Genomic DNA, 22,014 nt, shown 5'->3' with positions numbered 1-22,014 from the left:
CGCGTAGAGGGCCAGACTGCGTCACACGCCGCCCGCCGTCAGAGGCTCGCTGCGAGCGCTCCGCCCTCGCAGTCTGCGCATTGGCAGACGCCGCCGCCACTCTACATCCGCCCAGTTAGTCATTGGACCACGGGTCTTTTGAAACCGAACGTGACGGCTGTCTTTGGGAGACTGGAGAGGGGGAAGAGGCGGGACCGAAGGAATTAGGGGAAGGAAAGAGGAGGGGCGGTAAGGAGGGGAATGGAGTGCCGCCCCTCGTCGCTGCTGTTGGCTGGGAGAGAGTAGTGACGTCACACAGGGCCCCTCGAAGTGGGCTGGTGAGTGGCTACATCGGGCGGAGGGTGGCATAAGGGTGATGACGCTATGCCGAGGCTCCGCCCCTTCTTTGGAGCGTAGACACCCAGACTGCTGAGACTCGGGCCAATCAGAGTGAAGCTCCAGGATGGCATGGTAACTGTTCTACCCTTCCTTTGCCTCAGTCCGCGGGTGGTCATGGGAAAGTTCTCCTGTCGTCCGACCTTCATTTCCTGCCCAGACCACGTGCGGAGCTGGAGGGTCAGCCTAGGAGGTCTATCTGCGTAGCTCGCCTGCACCTGCTCCAAGGCCTCCAAACCTGGCCTTCTTGTTTCCTGACCCATACCAGCCCAACCTAACCTCTCCCTCTCTGAATCCGTAGAATAGACATTGGGAGGTTAGTGATGCCCTAAGGGAATGGCTCAGCTTAGGGTTTGGTACGAATTACAATTCTTGGGACTTCTTTCCCACCTGCAGTTTAGGAACCCCTAAAGTTCTAATTTAAATGTTTCCACCTCCTCTGGGATACTTTTGTGGATTAGTCTGTCCCAGCGAGTTGGGGTGCTGCTTGGGCAGGCCTCTGTTTCAGCTTTGTTTCTTTGTATTGTGTTACTTACTTTCTTAGGGTTAGGGTGGGGCTCTTGGAGGTTAGAGCTTCATTTTCAAATTGGTGTTTCTTCCCCCCAGGGTCTAGCCCAGAGCAGGAGACAGATTATCTCAAAGGGGTGAGTTGAACCTGTTCTGGAAACTAGATCTAGTGACTAAATGGAAAGTGAAAGTGAAAGTCGCTCAGTCTGACACTTTGCGACCCCATGGACTATACAGTCCATAGAATTCTCCAGTCCGAAATATTGGAGTGGGTAGCTCTTTCACTTCTCCAGAGGATCTTCCCAACCCAGGGATCAGACCCATGTCTCCCGTATTGCAGGGGACTCTTTACCAGCTGAACCACAAGGGAAGCCCCAAGTGACTAAAGGTTCCACACAAAATAACTGTGCTCAGAAAGCAGAACCTATTAGGATTACCACTCCACCGCCCCCTCCTCCTGGGACATTACTACAAGATTGAAATGAGCTCTGCCCAAAACATGGATAAAGCTAAATTGCAGGTTTTCAGTGGTGGCAAGGGATTCCGTTCCGTTCCGTTCCATCGCTCAGTCGTGTCCGACTTTTTGCGACCCCGTGAACTGTAGCCTACCAGGCTTCTCCGTCCATGGGATTCTCCAGGCAAGAATACTGGAGTGGGTTACCGTTTCCTTCTCCAGGGGATCTTCCCGACCCAGGGATTAGAGATACTTAAAAAGTGGAGTAGTTGTAAAGATAAGATAATGGGTGGGAGAAACCTAGTACATTGTAGTTGTTCAGTAGATTCCTGAAGGAAGAAAAAAGTAAATATATGGATGATCAAATAGTAAAGCTAAACTTCTGACTCCAGACACCTTCCCCTAACTCCTCCATCAAAGTATTACTCCTTTCCCTTCACCCTCCCTTGCCTGTGCTCAGCATCAGAAAGTCATTAGGTTTCCCTGGAAGGTTACAGCAACTTCCTCACTGCCCTCCTGAATCTTTGATTGCTCACTTTCCAATCCTAACCCAATTCTGTTTAAGCCTCTTCTCTACTTACTTATTTTGATGACCCTGAGGCCAGGTTCACTTTAAATGTTTGATGCAGAAATGAGTGAATTACTTTCTTAAGTAGAAGTATGGGATTTTTGAGTCAGAGAACCCTGCCTTTAAATCTGAGCCCAGCCGTGTATTAGCTGTATGAACTTGGGGAAATTTCTTAACCCTTCTGAACCTCAGTTTTCTTGTCGGTAAAATGGCGATAATAAACTTGCCTTACAGAGCTGTGAGAATTAAATGAAGTAAGGCATATGGTACACCGGTACCCTCAATAAATAGTAGGTATTATTTGTATTCTTTAAAAAGCTTAAGAAACTCCCATTCTAAGACATGGACTCTGACACAGACAGGAAGCTCAGAGATGTGCCTTATATGAGTGAGTATTTCAGTCCAGGTGTGCAGAAGCTGAGCCTCTTAAGTAGTGTATACTTACTGGAAGATTGGAAGAGGAGACATTGGACAAGAAGTGCTCCAGAAGGAATTTACTATCACTGTGGTAATTTCTAAGTAGAAGAACCTCTTGTTACCTACTACGCTGGTAGGCGTGTGGCCCACAGGCTCATCATTCCAAGGGACTTCTGCCCCAGGAAGGACTTCTTTGTGGGCCAAGGCTTCCTGGGTCCACATACTCTTACTCTGCCTAATTCTGATAACACTCCTTTTGATTGTCATCATCTTCCTTCTTCCCCTGTAAAGCCAAGGAGTTTGGCGCATGTTCACAAAAGTTTGCTGAGCCAGGTTTTGTCCTGAGTATCAGGAGCTCAGAGATGTCCCCTGCTCAACATTGCACTGACCAAGAGAGACAAAGCTAAGTAAAATCCATTCTATTCTAGGAGCTCTCAGTCTTTTTTACACACATCCTGAGAACTGACTCTGTGCAGCTCTCCAGGAGGGAGACAGACCTGTAAGGACTAAAGAATCATGAAAGAGCAAGAGACTTTCTTCCAGTGAGATGATTCTCCATTTCTTATATGGTACACTGGAAAGAGCAGCACAGTTAGAGTCAAACAGATGTAAGTTCAGGTCCTAGATCTGCCACTTTTTAGATCTTGTACCAATTATTTAATTATTCTATACCCCGGTTTCCTTGTTTATAAAGTGGGCACAACAATTATCAAATCTGATCATAGAATTTGCAAAGGATTGGGCCCCTGTGTGGCACATAGTAAGCATACAGTAAATGTGATTTCCTTTTTGTTTTCCTATAACTTGATAAGGAGGGGTGATGTTTATAAATGACATATAACTACATTTATCAATATATAAATCTTTTGTGAATATCTTTGATTTTTAACTAGAGCATTTAATCAATTGCATTTAATGAATTTACTGGTATATTTATGATTTTATCTAACATTTTAGACTTTCTGTTTCCTCCAGATGTTCTGTTTCTCTTCTTTTTAAAATATATTTTTAAAATTTTTGTTTCTTTGGTAAGAATAACTGCCATTTACTGAGGCCCAGCTCTTTGCCAGATTTTTAAATTGAAATATAATTTTCATAATATAGCATTCACCAATTTGAAGTGTACAATTCAGAGGTTTTTAGTATATTTGCAAGGCTGTGCAATCACCACCACTATATAATTCCAAAACATTTTAATAATCCCAAAAAGAAACCCCAGACCCATTAGCAATAATGTCCCATCTCCCTTTCCTACCAGCTCCTGGCAATTTACTAATCTTCTTTCTGTCTCAATGGATTTATCTATTCTGGACATTTTATATAAATGGAATCATAAAATCCATGGCCTTTGTGTCTGATTTCTTTCACTTAGCATAATGTTTTCAAGGTTCATCCAAGTTTTAGCATACATCAGTACTTCATTCCTTTTTATAAGTAGGATAATATTCCATTTTATGAATAAACCATATTTTGTTTATGCATTCATGAGTTGTTTCCACCATAAATAATGATTATTCCACTATGAATAATACTGCTGTGGACATTCTTGGACAAGTTTCTTGTGGACATGTGTTTTTAATTCTCTTATGTTTATCAGTTCAGTTCAGTTCAGTCGCTCAGTCGTGTCCGACTCTCCGCGACCCCATGAATCACAGCACGCCAGGCCTCCCTGTCCATCACCAACTCCCGGAGTTCACTCAAACTCATGTCCATCAAGTCGGTGATGCCATCCAGCCATCTCATTCTCGGTCGTCCCCTTCTCCTCCCGCCCCCAACCCTTCCCAGCATCAGAGACTTTTCCAGTGAATCAACTCGTCGCATGAGGTGGCCAAAGTATTGCAGTTTATACCTAGGAGTAAATTTGCTATAGGGTCATATAGTAACTCTATGTTTAACTTACAGAGCTGCCAAACTGTTTTCCAAGTGGCTGTACCATTTTACATTCCCACCAATGAAGTATGAGGGTTTTAATCTCTCCGCATCTTTTCCAATACTTGTAATTTTCTTTTTTTCTTCCTTTTTTTAAATCATAGCAATGCTAGAGGGTGTGAAATGGCATCTCACTGTGGGGTTTTCTTAATACATTTCCCTAATGACTAATGATGTTGACCATCTTTTCATGTGTTTATTGGCTATTTAAATCTCCTTTCTTGCAGTCTTGGATTATTTCATTTTTCTTCCTGCATCAGTTTGGAAACTAAATTATTTTTCTATTATTTTAGTGATAGCCTTAGAAGTTACCTCATGCATTTCTAACTTACTAAGGTGTCATGCTAATCAATACCTTTATAGGAAGGGTAGACTTTGCTGAGACAAGGAAAAGATGAATTCCAGGCCAGATGAACAGGGAGAACAGAGATGTAGGACCAGAAAAGAGCCCAGTGTATCCATGGGTGCAAACTGGGACTTCGTCTTAGAAGTGATAGGAGCCAAAGAATGTTCTGCAGAACATTGAAGATGTAATTGCTATCTGAGGCAGAGTGGAGTTAGAGCAAGATGGGTGAGCATAGGGTGAGTAGTTTAAAGCCATCCAAGAAAGATGTCTCTGCCCTGAAAAAATTTCTAAGAACAAAGAACACTCCTCTTCAACCCAGGAAGACTTTCCTGAGGCTGCCTAGGAGGCAGGGCAGAGTTTGGCCTGATGTGGCCAGATGCTTTCACACTGCCTCTGTCTCTGCCACTTCACCTAGCTCCAAGCCATGCTCCCTCTGCCTCCACCCTCTATCCCCAACAGTCATTCTTCAGTGGCCTTTCTTGCAGTTCCTAAATCTCTTCTTGATATATCTAAATTCTGCCCATCCTTCAAAATCCAGTTCAATGAAACCAATCCAGCAAATGTTTTCTGTGCTCCTACTGTATGCCTGTCCCGAACTGAGCTGAGAGATTCAGAAATAAATGAAATAGATGGAGGTTCTGTCCTTAAATGAGCTCCCAGGAAGATGGAGGGAATAAGCAGCAAGTTATTTTGCTTTATCGTGGTCAGAGCCCTAATAAGGGTGTGATGAAAAGTCATCAGAGACTGCCTGTGGAGTGGGCAGATCATGGGGATAGGGAGAGATAAGGAGAAAGTTAAGTAGAGTTAAAGTTAAGAGTTAAGTGTAAGAGGTGAGTACAGTTAAAATATGTGGTTGCTGGAACAGAGGAGGACCAGATTATGAAAGATGTTGAATACTGCACTAAGGAGCTTGCTCTAGATCCTAAAGGGCATGTGTATGTGCATGCTAAGTCACTTCAGTTGTGTCCGACTCTTTGTGACTCTATAGACTATAGCCCACCAGGCTTCTCTGTCCATGGGATTCTCCGGGCAAGAATACTGGAGTGGGTTGCCATGCTCTCCTCCAGGGGATCTTCCAGACCCAGGGATTGAACCTGCATCTCTTATGTCTCCTGCATTGGCAGGCAGGTTCTTTACTACTAGTGACATCTGGGAAGCCCCCAAAGCAATGAGGATTTACTAATTTGCTGCAGGGGCCAGATGTGATCAGCTCTGTGTCATTAAAAGAGCCAATGTGACTGTAAAGGGGAAGATGATGGAGAGGTCGGAGGGTAGTGAATGAGATAGCCTACAGGGAGCATTCCTTGACAACTACAACCCACATTCACTTCCCCTGTTCTGCACCCCCTGCCCCCCCCCCCAGCTCTGCACCACCTCATGCTCCGGAAAACAAATTCTCAGACAGCTTGGACTATCTGGTATGCGTATGTGCAAAGGGGATTGGAGCAGTGATCATGGCTAAGACCTTAAAGATGGTGGTGGTGTTTCAGGCACAGGTCTCTTTGGGGTATGTCTAGGCACCAGGTAAACCAACTGGGAGGTCAGGCAACACTGGAAAGCTTCAACAGCAGCAGCTATTTGGGCAATGGACAAATGCCAGTTCAGCAAACACAGTGCCTCCTGAGTGAGGGTAAGACTAGATACTTAGATGCTTATTCAACTTCTTTGTAAAATGGCTTTCATCAAACTTAGCTCACCAGATTATTAAGCATATCAACTAAGAGAATGCATATGAAATCCCTGGCACATAGTAAGAACTTATCTTTTTCTTCCACTTTTCTGCATATAAATCAAGTAGGAGTCAGTTATTCAAACTGACAGTGGAGGAAACAGATTCAGACAGGATCAGTGACTGCTGAGGTCAGACAATTCAGAAAAGGCTCAATCAAGACAAGTTCCTGCTGTAGCTGACACATTTAGCTGTAGTTAACATGGTATATTAAGTACCTTCCACATACCTGGCATGTATGTTATCTAATTCTTACAACAGCCCTATAATGTGGATATTCCTAAAACCATTTTAGAGATGAGGAAACTGAGACTCCAGACTGTATGATTGGGGAATCGCCTGAATCACCAGATAATTAAAGGCCAATTAGAGTGCCTCAAGTTTCAGGCATTAGAGGTAGTCTAGAGGCGGGGAGAAAGGACCCAGCCCCAGGGAATAGTACTTAGAGCCAAAGGAACAGATAAGGGGTTAAGACAGGAAGCAAGGGCCAGGAGCAGGCATGTGTGGGTTGGAGCTAGACAAAGAGGATGACAGGAAGCCCCAAGGAAGAAAACCTAAATCGTTTTCAAAACTAAATAGGAGTGGTTCTTTCAGTAAAGTTTTAGTAATTGCTCACTTGCCCTGGGACCTTAAAGGACAGGGTTGGGGAGAATTCAAGTCAAGAAAAGTAGTTTTTAATAAGACACCTTCCTTGTAGATTTGAAGCCCCCAGGGGTGAGCAGGATATCTCTGGGTCCCCCACCATTGCTCAGCTCAGGGCTTGCCACAGAAAGGGCCTAGGCTGAGTAAATGAACAAGAGTGAATGCACACAAAAGGGCCCTGGAAAGTTAATCAAACCTGGGCCTCTGTTTCCCCTTCTACGAAGTGATGATGATAGCTTCCTTGTGGGATTAACAGTATATAGTGATTAAGGGCAGAGAAGGCAGTGGTAACCCACTCCAGTACTCTTGCCTGGAAAATCCCATGGACAGAGGAGCCTGGTAGGCTGCAGTCCATGGGGTCACAAAGAGTCGGATACGACTGAGTGACTTCACTTTCACTTTTCACTTTCATGCATTGAAGGAAATGGCAACCCACTCCAGTGTTCTTGCCTGGAGAATCCCAGGGACAGGAGAGCCTGGTGGGCTGCTGTCTATGGGGTTGCACAGTGTCAGACATGACTGAAGCGACTTAGCAGCAGCAGCAGCAGCAGTGATTAAGGGAATACCCTTAGGTGCTAGACTGAGTCCTGGTCCTGACACTTGCTAGCTGTGCGATTAGGTAACTTGGCTTCTCTGTTTTCCATTGGTGAAATGGAGATATTAATAGTATCTACCACATAGGGCTTTTATGAGGATTAAATGGGATAACACATAAAATATAGAAGAGTGCTTGGGACACAAGAGGTGCTCAAAATGTGTGGGTTTACATGGGAACGATGTGATGGAAACAGTGTCTACCTCAGGCGTCCCGCACCGCTGCTTGTGCTCAGACAACCCCACATTGTAACTAGAGGAGGGGTTGCTGGCCCCTTCAACCTTTTTCCCCTGTTGAGGTAGGATGGTCTTTATAAAGGTAGCCACGAGTCCCCCTCAGGGGTCCGTCAGGATGGGGAAGGAAGCCTGACTGGGGGCTGGTTTCTGGGGATCAGCCCTGACTGTGAAGGAAAGGGACTGGGCAAAGGAAGGAGATCAGCTCTCTGTCTTATGACAGATGTGACCAGGCGCCCTCTCCTGATCAAGGGCAGGAATAGCTCTGGCCCAGAGTTTCGGGGGTGGGCCCCACGGGATCTCACTCCTTACTATATGCTCTTCCCTTTGCTGAAATGCCCCGATTGGGTTCTGTGGAGTAAAGTTTAGGGGAGGGGTTCCGAGGCTGGGGCCAAACTGGTTTAGTGTTTTAAAAGGGCGAAGCTGGATAATTCGTCTAGATTGGGGTGAGAGGTAAATAGACACCGGGGTCAGGAAATGAGAGAATTCTGGGCCTTCCTGAATTAACTGTATGTTCTTTCAACAGGTGATGGAACGCTGCTGAGAGGTAAGGTGACAAGGTGGCTTATCCAGCGTGTCAAACCCAGTTGTCCGAGGCTCTTCCGGCTGCCCCCACGCAGCCGGAATTAGTGGGGCAGACCAGGGCTGGATCGGCATGGCATGAGGGGACGCCAGATTAAGGGGGGCAGCTCTGGGTCCTGGACCGCCGAAGCGGGGAGGGGCCAGCAGAGCAATTGGGCTCAGTTTCCTTGCCAAGTTCCGCCTCGAGCGCGCCGGCCCCGCCCCCGCCGTTCCCGCTCCGCCCCGCCCCCTGCCGCTCGCCCCCCGGGCCGGGCCTGGGTTTGCCCCCCGTGCTCCCGGCTCCCGGCCTGCGCCGGCGCGGCCTCTTCGCCGCCGCAGCCTGGGTGAGTATGGGGATGGGTGTTCCGGGCTGCCGGGCAGCCCCACTTAGGGGAGCTCGGTCACGCGGTCTGGCCTCCGCAGGGCCCGGCCCCAGGCTGTGGGGGTCCCGCCGCCTGCCCAGGAACCGCTGCTCTCCTCTCCTGGCTGGCTGAGCTGACCCCTTTCCCCTCTGCTCCCCGACATGGGCCCGATGTGCCGGAGTGAGCTCTCCCCGCTTCACTCCGCAGCGACTTCTGGTCCAGATTCTACCAGGAGGGAGGTGCGGGGTGCTTTGCAACCCCATGGATGAGTTTCAAATCCCAGCTCTGCCAGTCATTAGCCTATGACCTTGAGCGAGTGTTAACCTCCTTGAGCCTCACTTTCCTCTTCTGTAAAATGGAAATATACAGGCTATAGTGCCTACCTCGTAGAGTTATATTGTGAGGATTGAAAGAAACAATGTATATCTAGTTCTGAGCAGGGTGTCTAGTACTCATCCAATAAGTGTGGATTTTGGACTGGATCCTGAAAAGGTGTTTGGGGATCTCTGGAAATAAACTAGGGATACTCCTGAGTTCTTGCCGGGAGAATCCCAGGGACGGGGAAGCCTGGTGGGCTTCCGTCTGTGGGGTTGCACAGAGTCGGACACGACTGAAGTGACTTAGCACTCCTGAGAAAGCAGTTTTCAATGAAGTGGTACCTGTGTAGAGGTTAGGGTTGACTGGGGCTGAACAGCTGCCCTTCAGATAGGGAGCTCCCTGTCCTGAGGCCTGGGAGAGTAGAATGACCCAGTTGGTATGGACTTATTAGTAATCCACATCACACAATCCCATGTTGTATAACTGTGAAAACAGGCCCAGAGTGGTTAGGTGACTTGCCCAAGGTCACACAGCTAAAAGGGAGGTTTGGTATACCTCCAAGAAATGGAACAGACTATTCCTGAAACCTTATCATCCCCTGCCTTAGGCAGTGCCTATTCATTCCCTGAGGATCTACTCTTCAGTTTGGGGGTCCCAGTGATTCCTGAGTGATCCAGAGCAGCTGGCTTCAGGCAGGGATGTTGGAAAGGGGCACTAGTACCATTACAACCACAGAATTTGGATTTGGGCTGGGTGGGGAAGGTCTTTGGGGATGATCCAAACAGTGTCAGAATGTGCTTGATTTGGGAGGGCCACCAGAGCCACTTCCACCACTCCCTGGGAAGCATCTGACCCCCCGGAAGTACTGGAGCTTAAGCAGTTGGGTCAGGCTGCCTGACTGAGCCTGGCAGAGAGGTGGGTGGAGGAAGATGGATGAGAGGCATATCCACCTAGCATTTTCCAGATTCCAGGAGGAGGCTGGCCTCCAGGAGGTCAGGGTTCTTCCTGAGGGCGGGGCCAGGCAGAGCTGGGGCTTGATCTCCAGGCCAGGCCCTGGAGTCCAGAAGGGCGGGCTCTTTGTTTATCTGAGTCAGCCATAGTTTGGCAACAGGATGCCTAGGTTCTGAGGATGGTTTTCCCTCAGGCTCAGCATGTCGTTTTGAGACTGGACCTTCCTCTCTCTGTGTCTTGGTTTCTCTGTCTTTAAAATGGGAACAGGGCTAACTCATCTATATAGGATTTGGTTTTTTTTTTAGCTTTTTTCCTCCTAGGGACAGTTTCCCCTTCTCTTTCCCCTCCTAACCTGACCCTTCTGCCCAGAGCTCTGGCCCAGGGAGGAGGGGATCAAGGAAGGCCAGAGTGCAGTGTGTGATGTTGAGTGCCATGTCTTCTCACTGCTGGCTCTTCCTTCTATTTGCTGTGTGACCCTGAGCAGGGTCCTGCCAGTCTCTTGGCCACAATGTCCTCTCCTATGCCCTGGGGTTGGGGCTGGACTAGGATTGCTGGTGTATACTTGGCTGGTAGTATAAGGCCTGACCCTAGATATCCTCAGCTCATTGGAGGGGGGCAGACCTCAGACCTCACCTGGTTTCTGGAGGAGAGTGGACAGGCCCCTGGGGACTGGGAAGCCTCCAGAAGCTGACCAGGCAGCTCTCTTCAGCAAACAGCAAGCCTAGGCTAGCACCAGGCCTGATGCTGCAAAGTCTTTCAGTCTCAAAACACGTGAGGCAGTGGGTGGGGACAGGCAGGGGGTTGGTGTTCTGTTGGCTTCCATGGAGTCCTTGCCACTGTGGACTGCGGTGCAGGCACACAGAGCACACAGAGCCTGGGAAGGGACTGAAGGTGCAGAAAGGTCCTGAGCCAATGGATGAAGCAGCGAGAGCCGATGGGAAGCCCTGAAACATGGAGGCTCCAAGGTCTGGGGGAGGAGATGCGCCATTCTGACCACTAGGAGGTTTTAGGATTGGTTCCTGAAACAAGAGAGACTAGTTCAACCAGCTCCTGTCAAGCCAGGCATAGGGATGAAAAGTTTTCCTGACTTACTCAGGCTTCATCTTAGCATAGATTTGGTTCATTCTTTCCTCTGAAATGGAGGGTGAATGTTCTCATGGGAGTCTGGGTCCATCTTCCTCGTCCTGGGCAGTAGCTGTCCAAGCTTAGGGGCTCGGTGGCTTCCTTCTCAGATTCCCCCCACCCCACAGCTAAGCTGAGGACTGAGCACAAAGGCTGGCTTCCCCACTGAGTACCAGCCTCACTACCTTGGGCCCTGACAGCACACCACTCCATCCCCAGGTCTGACAAGATGTACCAGGTCCCACTGCCGCTGGACCGGGATGGGACCCTGGTCCGGCTCCGCTTCACCCTGGTGGCCCTGGTCACGGTCTGCTGTCCACTTGTCGCCTTCCTCTTCTGCATCCTCTGGTCCCTGCTCTTCCACTTCAAGGAGACTACGGCCACACACTGTGGGGTAGGGTTTGTTGCGGGGGGTGGGTGCTTTGATACCTTGTATTCAGGCCTAATCAGATCTGTTTTGAATCCTGAATCTCTTGTAACAGAATTAGCCATCACACATTACTGGGCTGCTGGGGGGTACCTGCAAATGGAGGTCCCAAGGACTAGTCTCCCTCCACCTTTCAGGGAGGTCATTGGGGGCCAGGGTCCCTAAAGTTGGGCAGCTCCAGAACCCAGAACCCAATCCTTCCTTCACAGAGGGGCAGATTCAGCAGCCCCAGGGTTTTCTGGATGGTAGAGTATAAGACTGGGGTAGAGGGCACGTGGGGCTTCTTAGTGTGGCTCTGTTGTGGGCTGTGCCTGTCTCTATGGGAATGTGATTATGTAAGTGTGTGTGTTAACTGTGAGGGACATGACTATAATGGCTTTGATTGGGGTCTGTGTGTGAGAGAGACTATATCTGTTCCTGTCTGACTGGGGACCTGATTATATGTGTATACATGGGTTTTCTGGGGTAGGTTCCATGACCTCTGAGGTTCCCTAGGTGGCCATATACCCTCTTGGATAGGGATATGGGATGTTGGGCTAGGAAGAAAGTTGTGAGGTCTTTCTCTGTAGATTATTGGAGTAAATGGGGAAGACCTCTGTGAACCTTTATTATCTTCCTAGTTCATCCGCTGACTCTGTATTACTTGAGACTCAGGGACAGCCTCACTTTCCCCATGTCTAAAATGGGGTTGAGAATTCCTGTTCTCCTCCTTCTCAGGGTTAGTGTAGAACTCCAGGTAGAGGAGATGGGAAGATGGTCTGGGAAATATGAAGCGTGAGGAGCAGAAGGAGGAAGAGGAAAAGGAGACTGTCAAGTTGGAAGACAGGGCAGGAGAGAAAGTTAGCCAAGGGTCTCTAAGTGGGAAAGAGGACATGAACCCTTGGACTTGCCTCACAGAGAGCTCAGAACACCCCCAAATAGCTGAGCTTCCCACCTTCGTATAAAGAGCATCTGCTCGAGAATATGGGGTACAACCCCGACTGGGATCTGATTAGCAGGTGTGAGGGTCCACTTCATTTGTTCGTATGTCTTGAAGTTTTTCTTCTTCTTGATTTGTCAGTGGTTGGATGTGGGCCTTGAGTTGGCAGCCAGTCTGGTGAGACTTAGAACTTGGAGCCATCAGAAAGAACAGGACTGGAAGAAAAAGGGATGACCAGTTGATCTGAAGCAGAGGATCAGAAAGGATTCATCCAACAGCCTCTCCTGACCTGGGTCTCACTTTAGATAATGCATCCAATATTCATTTACCCTGGCCAACTCCTCTTCATCTTGCAAAACCCTTCTCAGGTGTCTTTTCTTTCAGAAAGGCTTCTCTAGCCTCCATGGGGCAAGGTTAATCACTCCTTCCTCTGAGTGCTCATAGAACTCGTGTTCTCTTATACTGTTCTGTCACACTATATTTGTGTCTCTCTTTCCTATTAGGCTGGGAGCTCCTTGAAGGTGGGCATTGCGTCTGAATCAGAAAATATTTGTTGAATAAATGGATAGGACCCCTGCCTCCCACCCCAACACACAGCAGCCCATTGCCCTGGGAAAAGGAAGGCATGATATAATGCAGTCATAGTCCATAGAGGAAATTATAATATTTTTATGGCAAATGGAGTTAGATGGAATAGGCTGTTTGCTCTGGTCCTTGTGGCAGACTCCAAGGGATAATGGGATCAATAACCTCAGCATACTTATAACCCATTCTCAGCATACTCCTTGGGGAGCTAAGGCATAGGTAGCTGCTGGAAGGGTACTTGGCCTCTCTTGGGCAGGACTAGGCCTAGGGATCCCAGGGGTATTTTGTCCCTACTCCCTGGGAGTACTGTGATGGATCCACATGGAGATTTTCATATATGATCTGGATTTCTCACCCAGATACTAAAGAAGTATCTTTAGTCTGTAATTAGATGATTTTGCCTCTGCTTGCACGTCCCCAGTGATGGGGGGGCTTCTCTCCTTTCCAGGCAGCCGATTCCAAGGAGACTTAGTAACTAACAAATAGCAAGCTCTTTCTTACAGTGAGCACACCCTTTCTTTCTGGTGGGTGTCTGCCCTAGCTCTGGCTCTGCTTTGAGACCCTTGGAGCTACTTTTTCCACCTAGCTTCCAGACAGCCCTGCAGAGATGGGAAGGCAGTAATGCAGGGTCCCTTGAGTTTTTTCTTTTTAGGTAGCATGGTTCCGAGTCCGTCAGGCAATCCTTATAAGACATATGCCCCTGGGCTTAGCCCAGTTGATCTCTATTCTCTTCGAGGCCCTGATCTGGGCACAGGACTTCCTATGGCCTGAACAGTGCAGCCCCAAACAGGACTGTTCTATTCCTGTTACTGGTTGTTAGACCTCTGTGAATGCAGCCTGCGTTGCCACTAGCTGTTTCTGCACAGGTGTAGGCTGGACACTGATACCTCGTGTTCAGCCCCCTCCAGATCTCTTTTGGATAATATTATTATTCCTGAATCTATTGTTTAAGATTAGCTAGCTCTCTGATGGGGCCCAGCAGACATATTCAGTCCTGCTCCAACACAAAGGGGCTAAATCCTATTCTGCTTTCTCCCTTTCCCTTCCCAGAAACCTGCTTACATCCCTGGACCCTACCCTCAGAAAAGTCCCCACCCCCATCTCTGGCAAAGGGATCTGCTGTGGGCTGACCTTGGCAGCTATCACTTCTTACCTTTGCAGAGTGTTCTGGGATTTATGACACGGCCTTGTTGGTCCTGGGAAGGCTGTGTGCCTCAGCAGACGTGGAGATCTGGGCACTGTGGGCGGGAGGCAGGCCCTAGGGAACTGGGGGTGGGACCCTGAAGTCTTAGAGCAGTCTCAGTCTGGCTGGAGCCCTCAACCCAAGCCCCGGATCCTTCAGCACCCAGTGTGAGTGTAGCTTCATGCGCCTACCCCCTACCCCAGTTCCCCGAAACTGAGCTGGTCTAGTGTGGACTGGGGGTCCCTTAATGGAGGGAGGTCTGATTCCCGTGGGGAGATTTGGTTCTAGGCCTTTTAATCCAAAGCCATCTCCATCTGCCCCCCAGAAGGAAGCCCAGCTTGAAGGGTCATGGTGGTCAAGGGGAGTCAGGGAGGGCATTCTCTGTCCAGGAGGAGAAGGGAGCAGAAAAAACCCACCCCCTCAGTCTGGGTCTCTGTTTCCTGGGTCTGGCCCAGCACGGCAGGCTCAACCTGAGCAGAGAAGAATCCCATGACCCCCAGATTCCTGAAAACCTGGAATTGGGTGACATGGTCTTCTCAGAGAGGAAGGAGATAGAACTCTGGACCACCGGAGAGACCCTGGTATCTTGGGGGTCAGGGTACTGCTGGCCTGAGGCTTGGATCATTCTGAGCCTGGGGGTGGGATGGCTGATAGCCTGTGGTCCCATTGAATAGGTTCTGGGCCCTCCCATTGTTCCTAGTTGAACTTGGGTGAAGAGCAGGAATGTGGTCAGACAGGGTCAGTAGGAGAGCTTGGGCCACCCTGAGCCAAGGGTCCTTTGTCTGGGTTACTTGGCCTGAAGAAGGCCTTGGCTTGGAGACTTAAGCTGTCATGTGGCAAGAGGCCTTAGTCCTAATGTTTGATCCTTGCATAGTTCTGGGCCTTGGTCTTCCCTTCTGTGATATGGGAATAATAATAATAAGCCTTCCATCCTCTGACCCTTTTCCTGAGTGGTTATGAGGGTCATAGGAATGAGGCAGGCCATCAGAACCTCCATGTCCAGGCCACTGGAAGCCTCGATTCTCCAGACTCTTCCAGAGGTGAACCTGCCAGACCAGTGTGCCAAGGGGACTCCTATGAGCTGACCCTGCCTCTCTACTGCCCTGCCCCTTCCCCTGTACCTCCTCGTCTGCACTTTTCTTTTTCCTTTATGCCCTTCCTACTCTTTTGACTCTACCTCTTCCCTGTCCTCTGAGGAGCTCGCTCTAGACAATGCCCCACTTTCCCAGGCCCAGGTACCCCCAGCAGGCCCCAGGTTGTGTCCCTTGCCCTGCCTGAGCACCCCTCCCTACAGGATGTTCTCTGCGGCCTCCCAGCCCCTGGACCCCGATGGGCCTGTGTTCCGGCTCCGCTTCAAAGCCATGGTCTCATGGGTCATCACTTTCCCTGTGTTCGGCTTCTTCTTCTGCGTCATCTGGTCTCTGGTGTTCCACTTTGAGTACACGGTGGCCACTGACTGTGGGGTGAGTGCCAGGCTCCCCAGCGCCTGGGTCAGGACCAGTTCAAGAGATGGCACTAAGGGTCAATGTCAGAGTCAGAGAGAAGGCAGAGGGTGAGAGGTGAGGGGGATGAAAAAGGATGGCTGGGGCGGCAGTGGGGGGGAGTCAGGGGGTGTGTTCTCGGGGGAGAGAGAATCAGGGAAAGTAGAGTCACCGTCCTCCAAGAGTAGAAGTGGACTGTAGAGGGTGCAAGGTGGCAGAAGGGGAGGCGGGGGAAGGGAAGAGAGAGGGAACAGGCAGGAGAGATCTCAAGAGGGAGAAGAGGGCTGAAGAAAGACCGGACTGGAAAGGAAGCCAGGACTGTGGGCTAAGATGAGGCCAGGAGTGAGGAGAAGTAGCGAGTGGCTCTAGCCCAGACCAGAGGTCTGACCTGAGAAGACCCCAGCCCTGCCCTGGGTTCTTCTAGCTTGGTTTCTCCTCTGGCAGTCTCAGGCCCCACAACCTGTATCCTCAGAGCTCTGCCAGCTGGAAACCTAGAAGGAGCCCCTGCTTCTAAGAGCAGTCCACCAAGCCTTTCCTGAGGGCCCAGAGGGACGCAGGTTCTGTATCAGGGGCATGGAGTTGAACATGGACTTGCCCTTAGCATCTGTGCAGGAGACAGACTTAGGCACAGATGTTCCCAGCACTGTGAGATGAGATTCCTTCTGTGATAAAAGGAGCACAGAGATGGTGGGTTCAGAAGCTCTTCACCCAGTTCAGAAATCAGAGACTTCCTTCCTGGTGGGGGTGGCGTGGGTGGGAATTGTTGCTGTGGGGATGAAGAAGGATTTTCATGAGTGCCAGGTTGACAACTTTTGATTTTATCCAGGGGACAATGGGGAGCTTTGGAAAGATTTTAAGCAGGAAAGGGACATGATCAGATTTGAGGTTTAGAAGACCATTCTGGCTCCTGCGTGCAGAATAGATTTAAGGGCAGCAGGGCAAGAGCAGGGTACAGGGGTTTAGTTCATGGTACAGGAGGTTCCAGAGCTGAGATGGGGACTATGAGGTTAGAGAAGAGGGGATGGAGTTCAGAGAAGAGTAGCAGGTAAGTTCAGGTAGGAATGGGAGCTGTGAACATATAGCGGTTAGTACTCTGTGTTGTGATAGGAATAGGAGTTTTTATCCAGTTGGCAAGGGATGAGGAGAAGGATGGGTGGTAGGAAATAAAGAAAAGTCATCCACAAAAGTCAGGGGACTTTTATCTGAGGCCAAAAGAATGAATCTCTAATGGTGAAACATGAGATGCTATGATAAGGAAGTTTTTGGACCCCCTCCCTTTATACCGTGTGAATTTCTGATTTGCTGCCCTGCCATGGATCCACTGAGCCATGTCCTCCAAGCCAAAGGGTTTCTACTCTTGGGGAAAGGAATTGTGCTCCCATCTCTCAGTACTCTTAGCCCTGGACTTTTTGGGGAAGGGGATTTGGGTACTGTGTACCTGGGCTCTGATAGCTCCTATGTTGCTTGTTGCTAGCATAGTTGGTGAGTGGGGAACGTTAGTACTTGGGATGGCAGGGGTGAATATGAGTATCTATACCTGATTATGTGTGTGTGTGTGAGTTTGAGTGAGTTGATGAGGGAGGCAGTTCTTACTCTTTGAATGCTGTGCCCACCTCTAACCTGGGAGGAGCTTGCGAGGATGGGACGAGTAGCCACAGGTCCCTAATTCTCTAATCCTCCTGAGGCATCCCCCCAAACTCTGTGTCATCTCTACCCTTTACCTATTTCCCAGCATCAGTCAGGGCTCTGGGCCCTTGAGTGCTCTGGGCTCTCCCAGCCAAGCCTTAGATGTTGGTACAGTTCTCCTTAAAGAAGCTGAGGTTGGGGCAGGAGTTTTCAGAATGAATATTCTAGGAAGTGAAGACAACACTCCCACTAACCCTACACAGGGGACCTACCCAGAGAAGCAGGAAAATCAAGTGAAGAGGCTTTGAGGTCTCAGAAGTGTCCAGTCCAGATATGACTCCCACCTGTCACTCAGAAGCTGGCCTTCCCATGGTCAGTAGCCACATAGATCACACCTTTTTTTTGCAGGCTTTTCAGGAAAATTTGTCTTCTGAAAACCATTGCTTATACTCACTGCAGATGCCTTGCATACATTATATTTAGTATTCACCATCACCCTGCAAGGCAGGTGATATCCCTATTTTGCCAATGAGGAAGTTAAAGCTCAGAGAGGTAAAGTGACTTGTTCAAGGTCACCCTGCTAAGAAAGGCAGAGCTGGGATGCACACCCATTGCCTCCAAGCTGCCTCATCACTGAATATCTGAGACTGATCTTGAGCTTTGGTATCTCAAGCTGTACCTTGAGAGCATCACCCTCTCTCTGAAAGCTCTGCATTCAGCTGCCTTTGACAGTGCTGGGGGGGAAATCCACCTCCTTTACTGTGAAGGCTTGAGAAGGCTCTGGTTGGTCCCGACCCAGGCCCTCCCTGGCCCTGTGAGCTGCTTCCATCATTGCCTGCCTTCCCAGCCACTCTGGGATCCATTCAGCATCCCCACTGGCAGACAGGAAGGGATCATTCAGAAATCCATCTCTGAAGACTAGTCCTGCTATCATCACAGCAGGGTCATTCCCTCTCTGGGTTTCTGGGCTCTGGTACTGCTCTGGCTCTTGTTGAAGGTCTAAGAGAGTCCACAGAAAGTGTGGGCAACAGACTGGTAACTTCCATAGTTATGGAATCCTTTAGAAATGCAGATTTTCAGATTCCAGACCTTCTGCATTCTCACACAATCCCAGATGAGTCGTATGCATATTACAGCTTGAGGTGTACTGCTCTAGGCACTGGAGTCTAAGAGATCCTCCTCCATTCAAGGTCTTCCTGTTCCCATCAAAACTACTGTTTGCCTACCCCTCATTCTCTCACTTTCTCATATAAACAACACACCAGCCCTTGCAGTTGTGTGATATTATCTCCTCTTTCCTCAGCTTTAAAGAATGACATTTCAGTTACTTAAGAAATGAGGAATTCCAGGCTTTGAGAAAAATGGATGAGAGATATACATAAGAACAGGGTCATTTTCTTAGACTACACTAGGTTAGGAACACCTGCTTTCTTCAGCATGATCAGAATGGAGGTATTCTTCTGGCCCAGCTCCTTTGGGATCTCCCAGCACCCTCTATTGCCTTGCTACCCCTGACCAGAAGAACAAGTGAACTGAAAGCAGTCAGGAAAGGCTCAGTTAGGAAGTGAATCCAGCTCTGTCCCAAGGAGGCTCAGATGTTTCCGTCCTTGGGACCGAATCTGGGATGCTGGGCTCATGGACCCTCCCATAGTTCCTTATCCAGGTCACAGCCCAGTGCTGTGGGCTCAGAGAACATCTGAACCTGGCTGTAGCTTTCCCAGCCATCTGTAGGGAGATGGAGACGGTCCCACTCTGCACCCGCACGAACCCCAGGTTGGCTGGGGAGTCAGAGGCAGGCACAGGAGGGTCTGGGACCTGGAAGGGGAGGTCTCCCTGGAGAGCTGTGAAGCTCTGAAGGAGGACTTCCCGGAGGGAGGGGACTGGAGCAGAACCTTCTGTGTGTCAAGGTGATTATCGGGAGAGAAAGATCTCAAGGTGGGCAGGGCATCAGGGGGTCAGCGCCCAGATGGGTCACAACTCCCTAGGTGCCCAATTACCTGCCGTCGGTGAGCTCGGCCATCGGCGGAGAGGTGCCCCAGCGCTACGTGTGGCGCTTCTGCATCGGTCTGCACTCGGCGCCCCGCTTCTTGGTGGCCTTCGCCTACTGGAACCACTACCTCAGCTGCACCTCCCCGTGTGCCGGCTACCGCCCACTTTGCCGCCTCAACTTCGGCCTCAATGTCGTGGAGAACATCGCACTGCTAGTGCTCACCTATGTCTCCTCTTCAGAGGACTTCAGTGGGTGTCCAGACAAGGGAAGAAGGAGCGGGGAAGGGTTCGGGGAAGGGATGTCCTTGCCTCCTCCCTGCCCGGGACCTCCCGACATGGGGCTTTGGGTGCTCCCTGCAGTGCGTGCTCCCAACCCTCCTCTCTCCCTCCAGCTATCCATGAAAATGCTTTCATTGTGTTCATCGCCTCATCCCTCAGTCACATGCTCCTCACCTGCATCCTCTGGCGGCTGACCAAGAAGCACACAGTAAGTCAAGAGGTACGGTCTACCCCTAGTCGGGCTCCAGGCGGCCCAGAGGACAATCAAGGACACTCGTCCTCAGGATGTGGGTAACGGTGAGGTGGAAACTGGAGTTCTGTGGTGAACTGGGGCTAGGGCTGGACTTGGGGACGGGGGAGGGTGATGGGTCAGAATCTGGGGTGGTTTGGGTAGTGTGAGGACCTGGAGAACATTTCTAATAGAGATGGAGGCTCCATTTGGGAGTAGAGGGAGGCGCAGCACCTAGGCTGCAGCAGGTTAGGAGCACCGAGTTCTGGTCTGTGGCCTGTAATCGTTCCAGTCTCTCCCCCCGCCACTCCCCCCGCCACTTCTCTTCTCCCCACAGTTTCTGGAGGTGTTGGGTTGGTAGATAACTCCAGGTAACTTACTCTGTCCCCCTGAAATGTGAGGGACCCACTGCCTCATTGGCCTCATTACACCCCCAAATGCAGGGCTATGAAATGCCCATCATTCCTGCTGCCCATGCCTGTGTCCCCTTCCATGACCAAGGATGGTAAGACTCAGCCCAGGAGTTGGGGCCAAGAGGGGAGACTGTCCACACACATCTAACAAGCTGCAGAATGATCACAGAGCTCATCCCCTAGGACCGCAAGTCCTACAACTGGAAACAGCGGCTCTTCATCATCAACTTCATCTCCTTCTTCACGGCTCTGGCTGTCTACTTTCGTCACAACATGTACTGTGAGGCTGGAGGTGAGACCAGGCGAGGATTCCTGGGTGGTCACAGTGGCTCTGGGATGGCTGTGATGCTTCCTGTGTCATGTGTGATAGGGCAATGATCTTGGGGACTGCCTACCATTGTGTTCCAGACTTTGTGTAGTGATGCGGTGGTGGTGGTAATCTAGCCAGAGGCCGCTGGAGGGTAGAGAAGGAAGCTGATCAGGCCCTGTTCCTTGTGTCCTTGCCACAGTATACACCATTTTTGCCATCCTGGAGTACACGGTCGTCCTGACAAACATGGCATTCCACATGACAGCGTGGTGGGACTTCGGGAACAAGGAGCTACTCATTACCTCCCAGCCTGAGGAAAAACGATTCTAAACCCTTCTCTCCTGCTGGGGAGGAGGCCCACTGCCCAGAAACTAGGAGCAAGATACCACTCTGGCCTTCCCTCACCCTCTGTGTCTTCTCTGAGCCCTACTGAAACTAGGGGAGAGGGGAAGGAGGGAGGAAGGGCCCAGGACAAGGTTTCACCCAGCCCTGCTGGGTTCTTCTTCCCCCACTCCACGTGTAGGCACAGAGGCCTTTAAGCAGCACCACTTGTACCTGAGAAGCCCCAAGAAGCTGAGCTGGCAGGAGAGCTCCACCATCTGGTGCTAAAAAAAGTCCTGAGGTTCATAACCACCATCCGGTTCTTGGCCTTTACATAGCCACCTCTCGCTGAGGTCAGGGACCACTGAGCAGTGGCTGCTACCAGAAAACCACAGCCATTTCTCCCCATGGGGTCATTCACTCGACTCGTGCTAATCATATGCTCTGCACACTCAGGCCTGTGACCACAGGCCCTCACTGTTTGCCCAGGTGTCCTAGTCCTGACTTCACCTCTGATTTGGTGTGTACCCTTCCCTAGCTGTGCCTCCACATGTCCATGTGGATGAAGCGGAGGTGCAGTGGGGTAGGGGGGCTGTATGATTTCCGAGGGCTCTGCCATTCTGCTTCTCCCTGTGGAGGTGGTAGTGAAGTAGTGAGTCACTCAGTCGTGTCCGACTCTTGCGACCCCATGGACTGTAGCCTGCAAGGTTCCTCTGTCCATGGGATTCTCCAGGCAAGAATACTGGAGTGGGTTGCCATGAGGTGGTATTCTGTACCTAAAGGCTGACCTCCAGAAAAAGCCCTGGCACAGCATGTATTTCCCTTCCCTCATGAAATTGCTGACTTAAGACTCTTCCCTTCTGGCAAAGGTGCCAGGTAGAGGGGTCAGAGGCACAGATTCCTACCCCGAAACGGGCTCTCCGGTGTTCTCCCAACCTCCCTCCTGCCTCAGGCCCTGTGCTGTTTGGGTTGTACATTTTATTTCAAAGGGAAATAAATTTTTTTTGTCAACAGTCTGGGCTAGGCCTGTTTGGAGGCTCATCTGTTTAATGGAACTGAGGTGGGGAACAGGCTCCAGGACGGAGGGAATAGTCTATGAGTGGTATCATTCCATGTGGCATCCCTCCCCACCCCACCCCCGCC

The 22,014-nt window shown here is 50.1% G+C and overlaps 1 protein-coding gene across 14 annotated transcripts; it reads left to right on the top strand.

Moving 5' to 3' along the window:
• The first annotated feature begins 260 nt into the window (after nt 1–260).
• On the top strand, nt 261–21,884 carry PGAP2 (post-GPI attachment to proteins 2). Of its 14 annotated transcripts, none has more exons than XM_055423539.2 (9): nt 261–317; nt 982–1,019; nt 8,322–8,342; nt 11,329–11,503; nt 15,518–15,686; nt 19,316–19,568; nt 19,712–19,818; nt 20,424–20,532; nt 20,750–21,884. In XM_055423539.2, the coding sequence occupies exons 4-9, from the start codon at nt 11,370–11,372 to the stop codon at nt 20,878–20,880; spliced, it is 903 nt and encodes a 300-aa protein (XP_055279514.1). In that variant the 5' UTR covers nt 261–317; nt 982–1,019; nt 8,322–8,342; nt 11,329–11,369; the 3' UTR covers nt 20,881–21,884. The 14 variants fall into 14 exon arrangements, with proteins under 14 accessions (XP_055279514.1, XP_055279517.1, XP_055279513.1 ...); XM_055423538.2 differs by lacking the exon at nt 261–317 and adding an exon at nt 389–450; XM_055423542.2 differs by lacking the exon at nt 982–1,019 and having other exon boundaries at nt 302–317.
• Nucleotides 21,885–22,014: the final 130 nt, after the last annotated feature.

The sequence above is a fragment of the Moschus berezovskii genome, chromosome 14, assembly GCF_049115385.1.
Source record: "Moschus berezovskii isolate FMDL1 chromosome 14, NW_MosBer_1.0, whole genome shotgun sequence".
In the NCBI taxonomy this organism is placed as follows: domain Eukaryota; kingdom Metazoa; phylum Chordata; class Mammalia; order Artiodactyla; family Moschidae; genus Moschus; species Moschus berezovskii.
The sequence above is the reverse complement of the archived record's forward strand: the minus strand, read 5'-3'. Positions and strand labels throughout refer to the sequence as shown.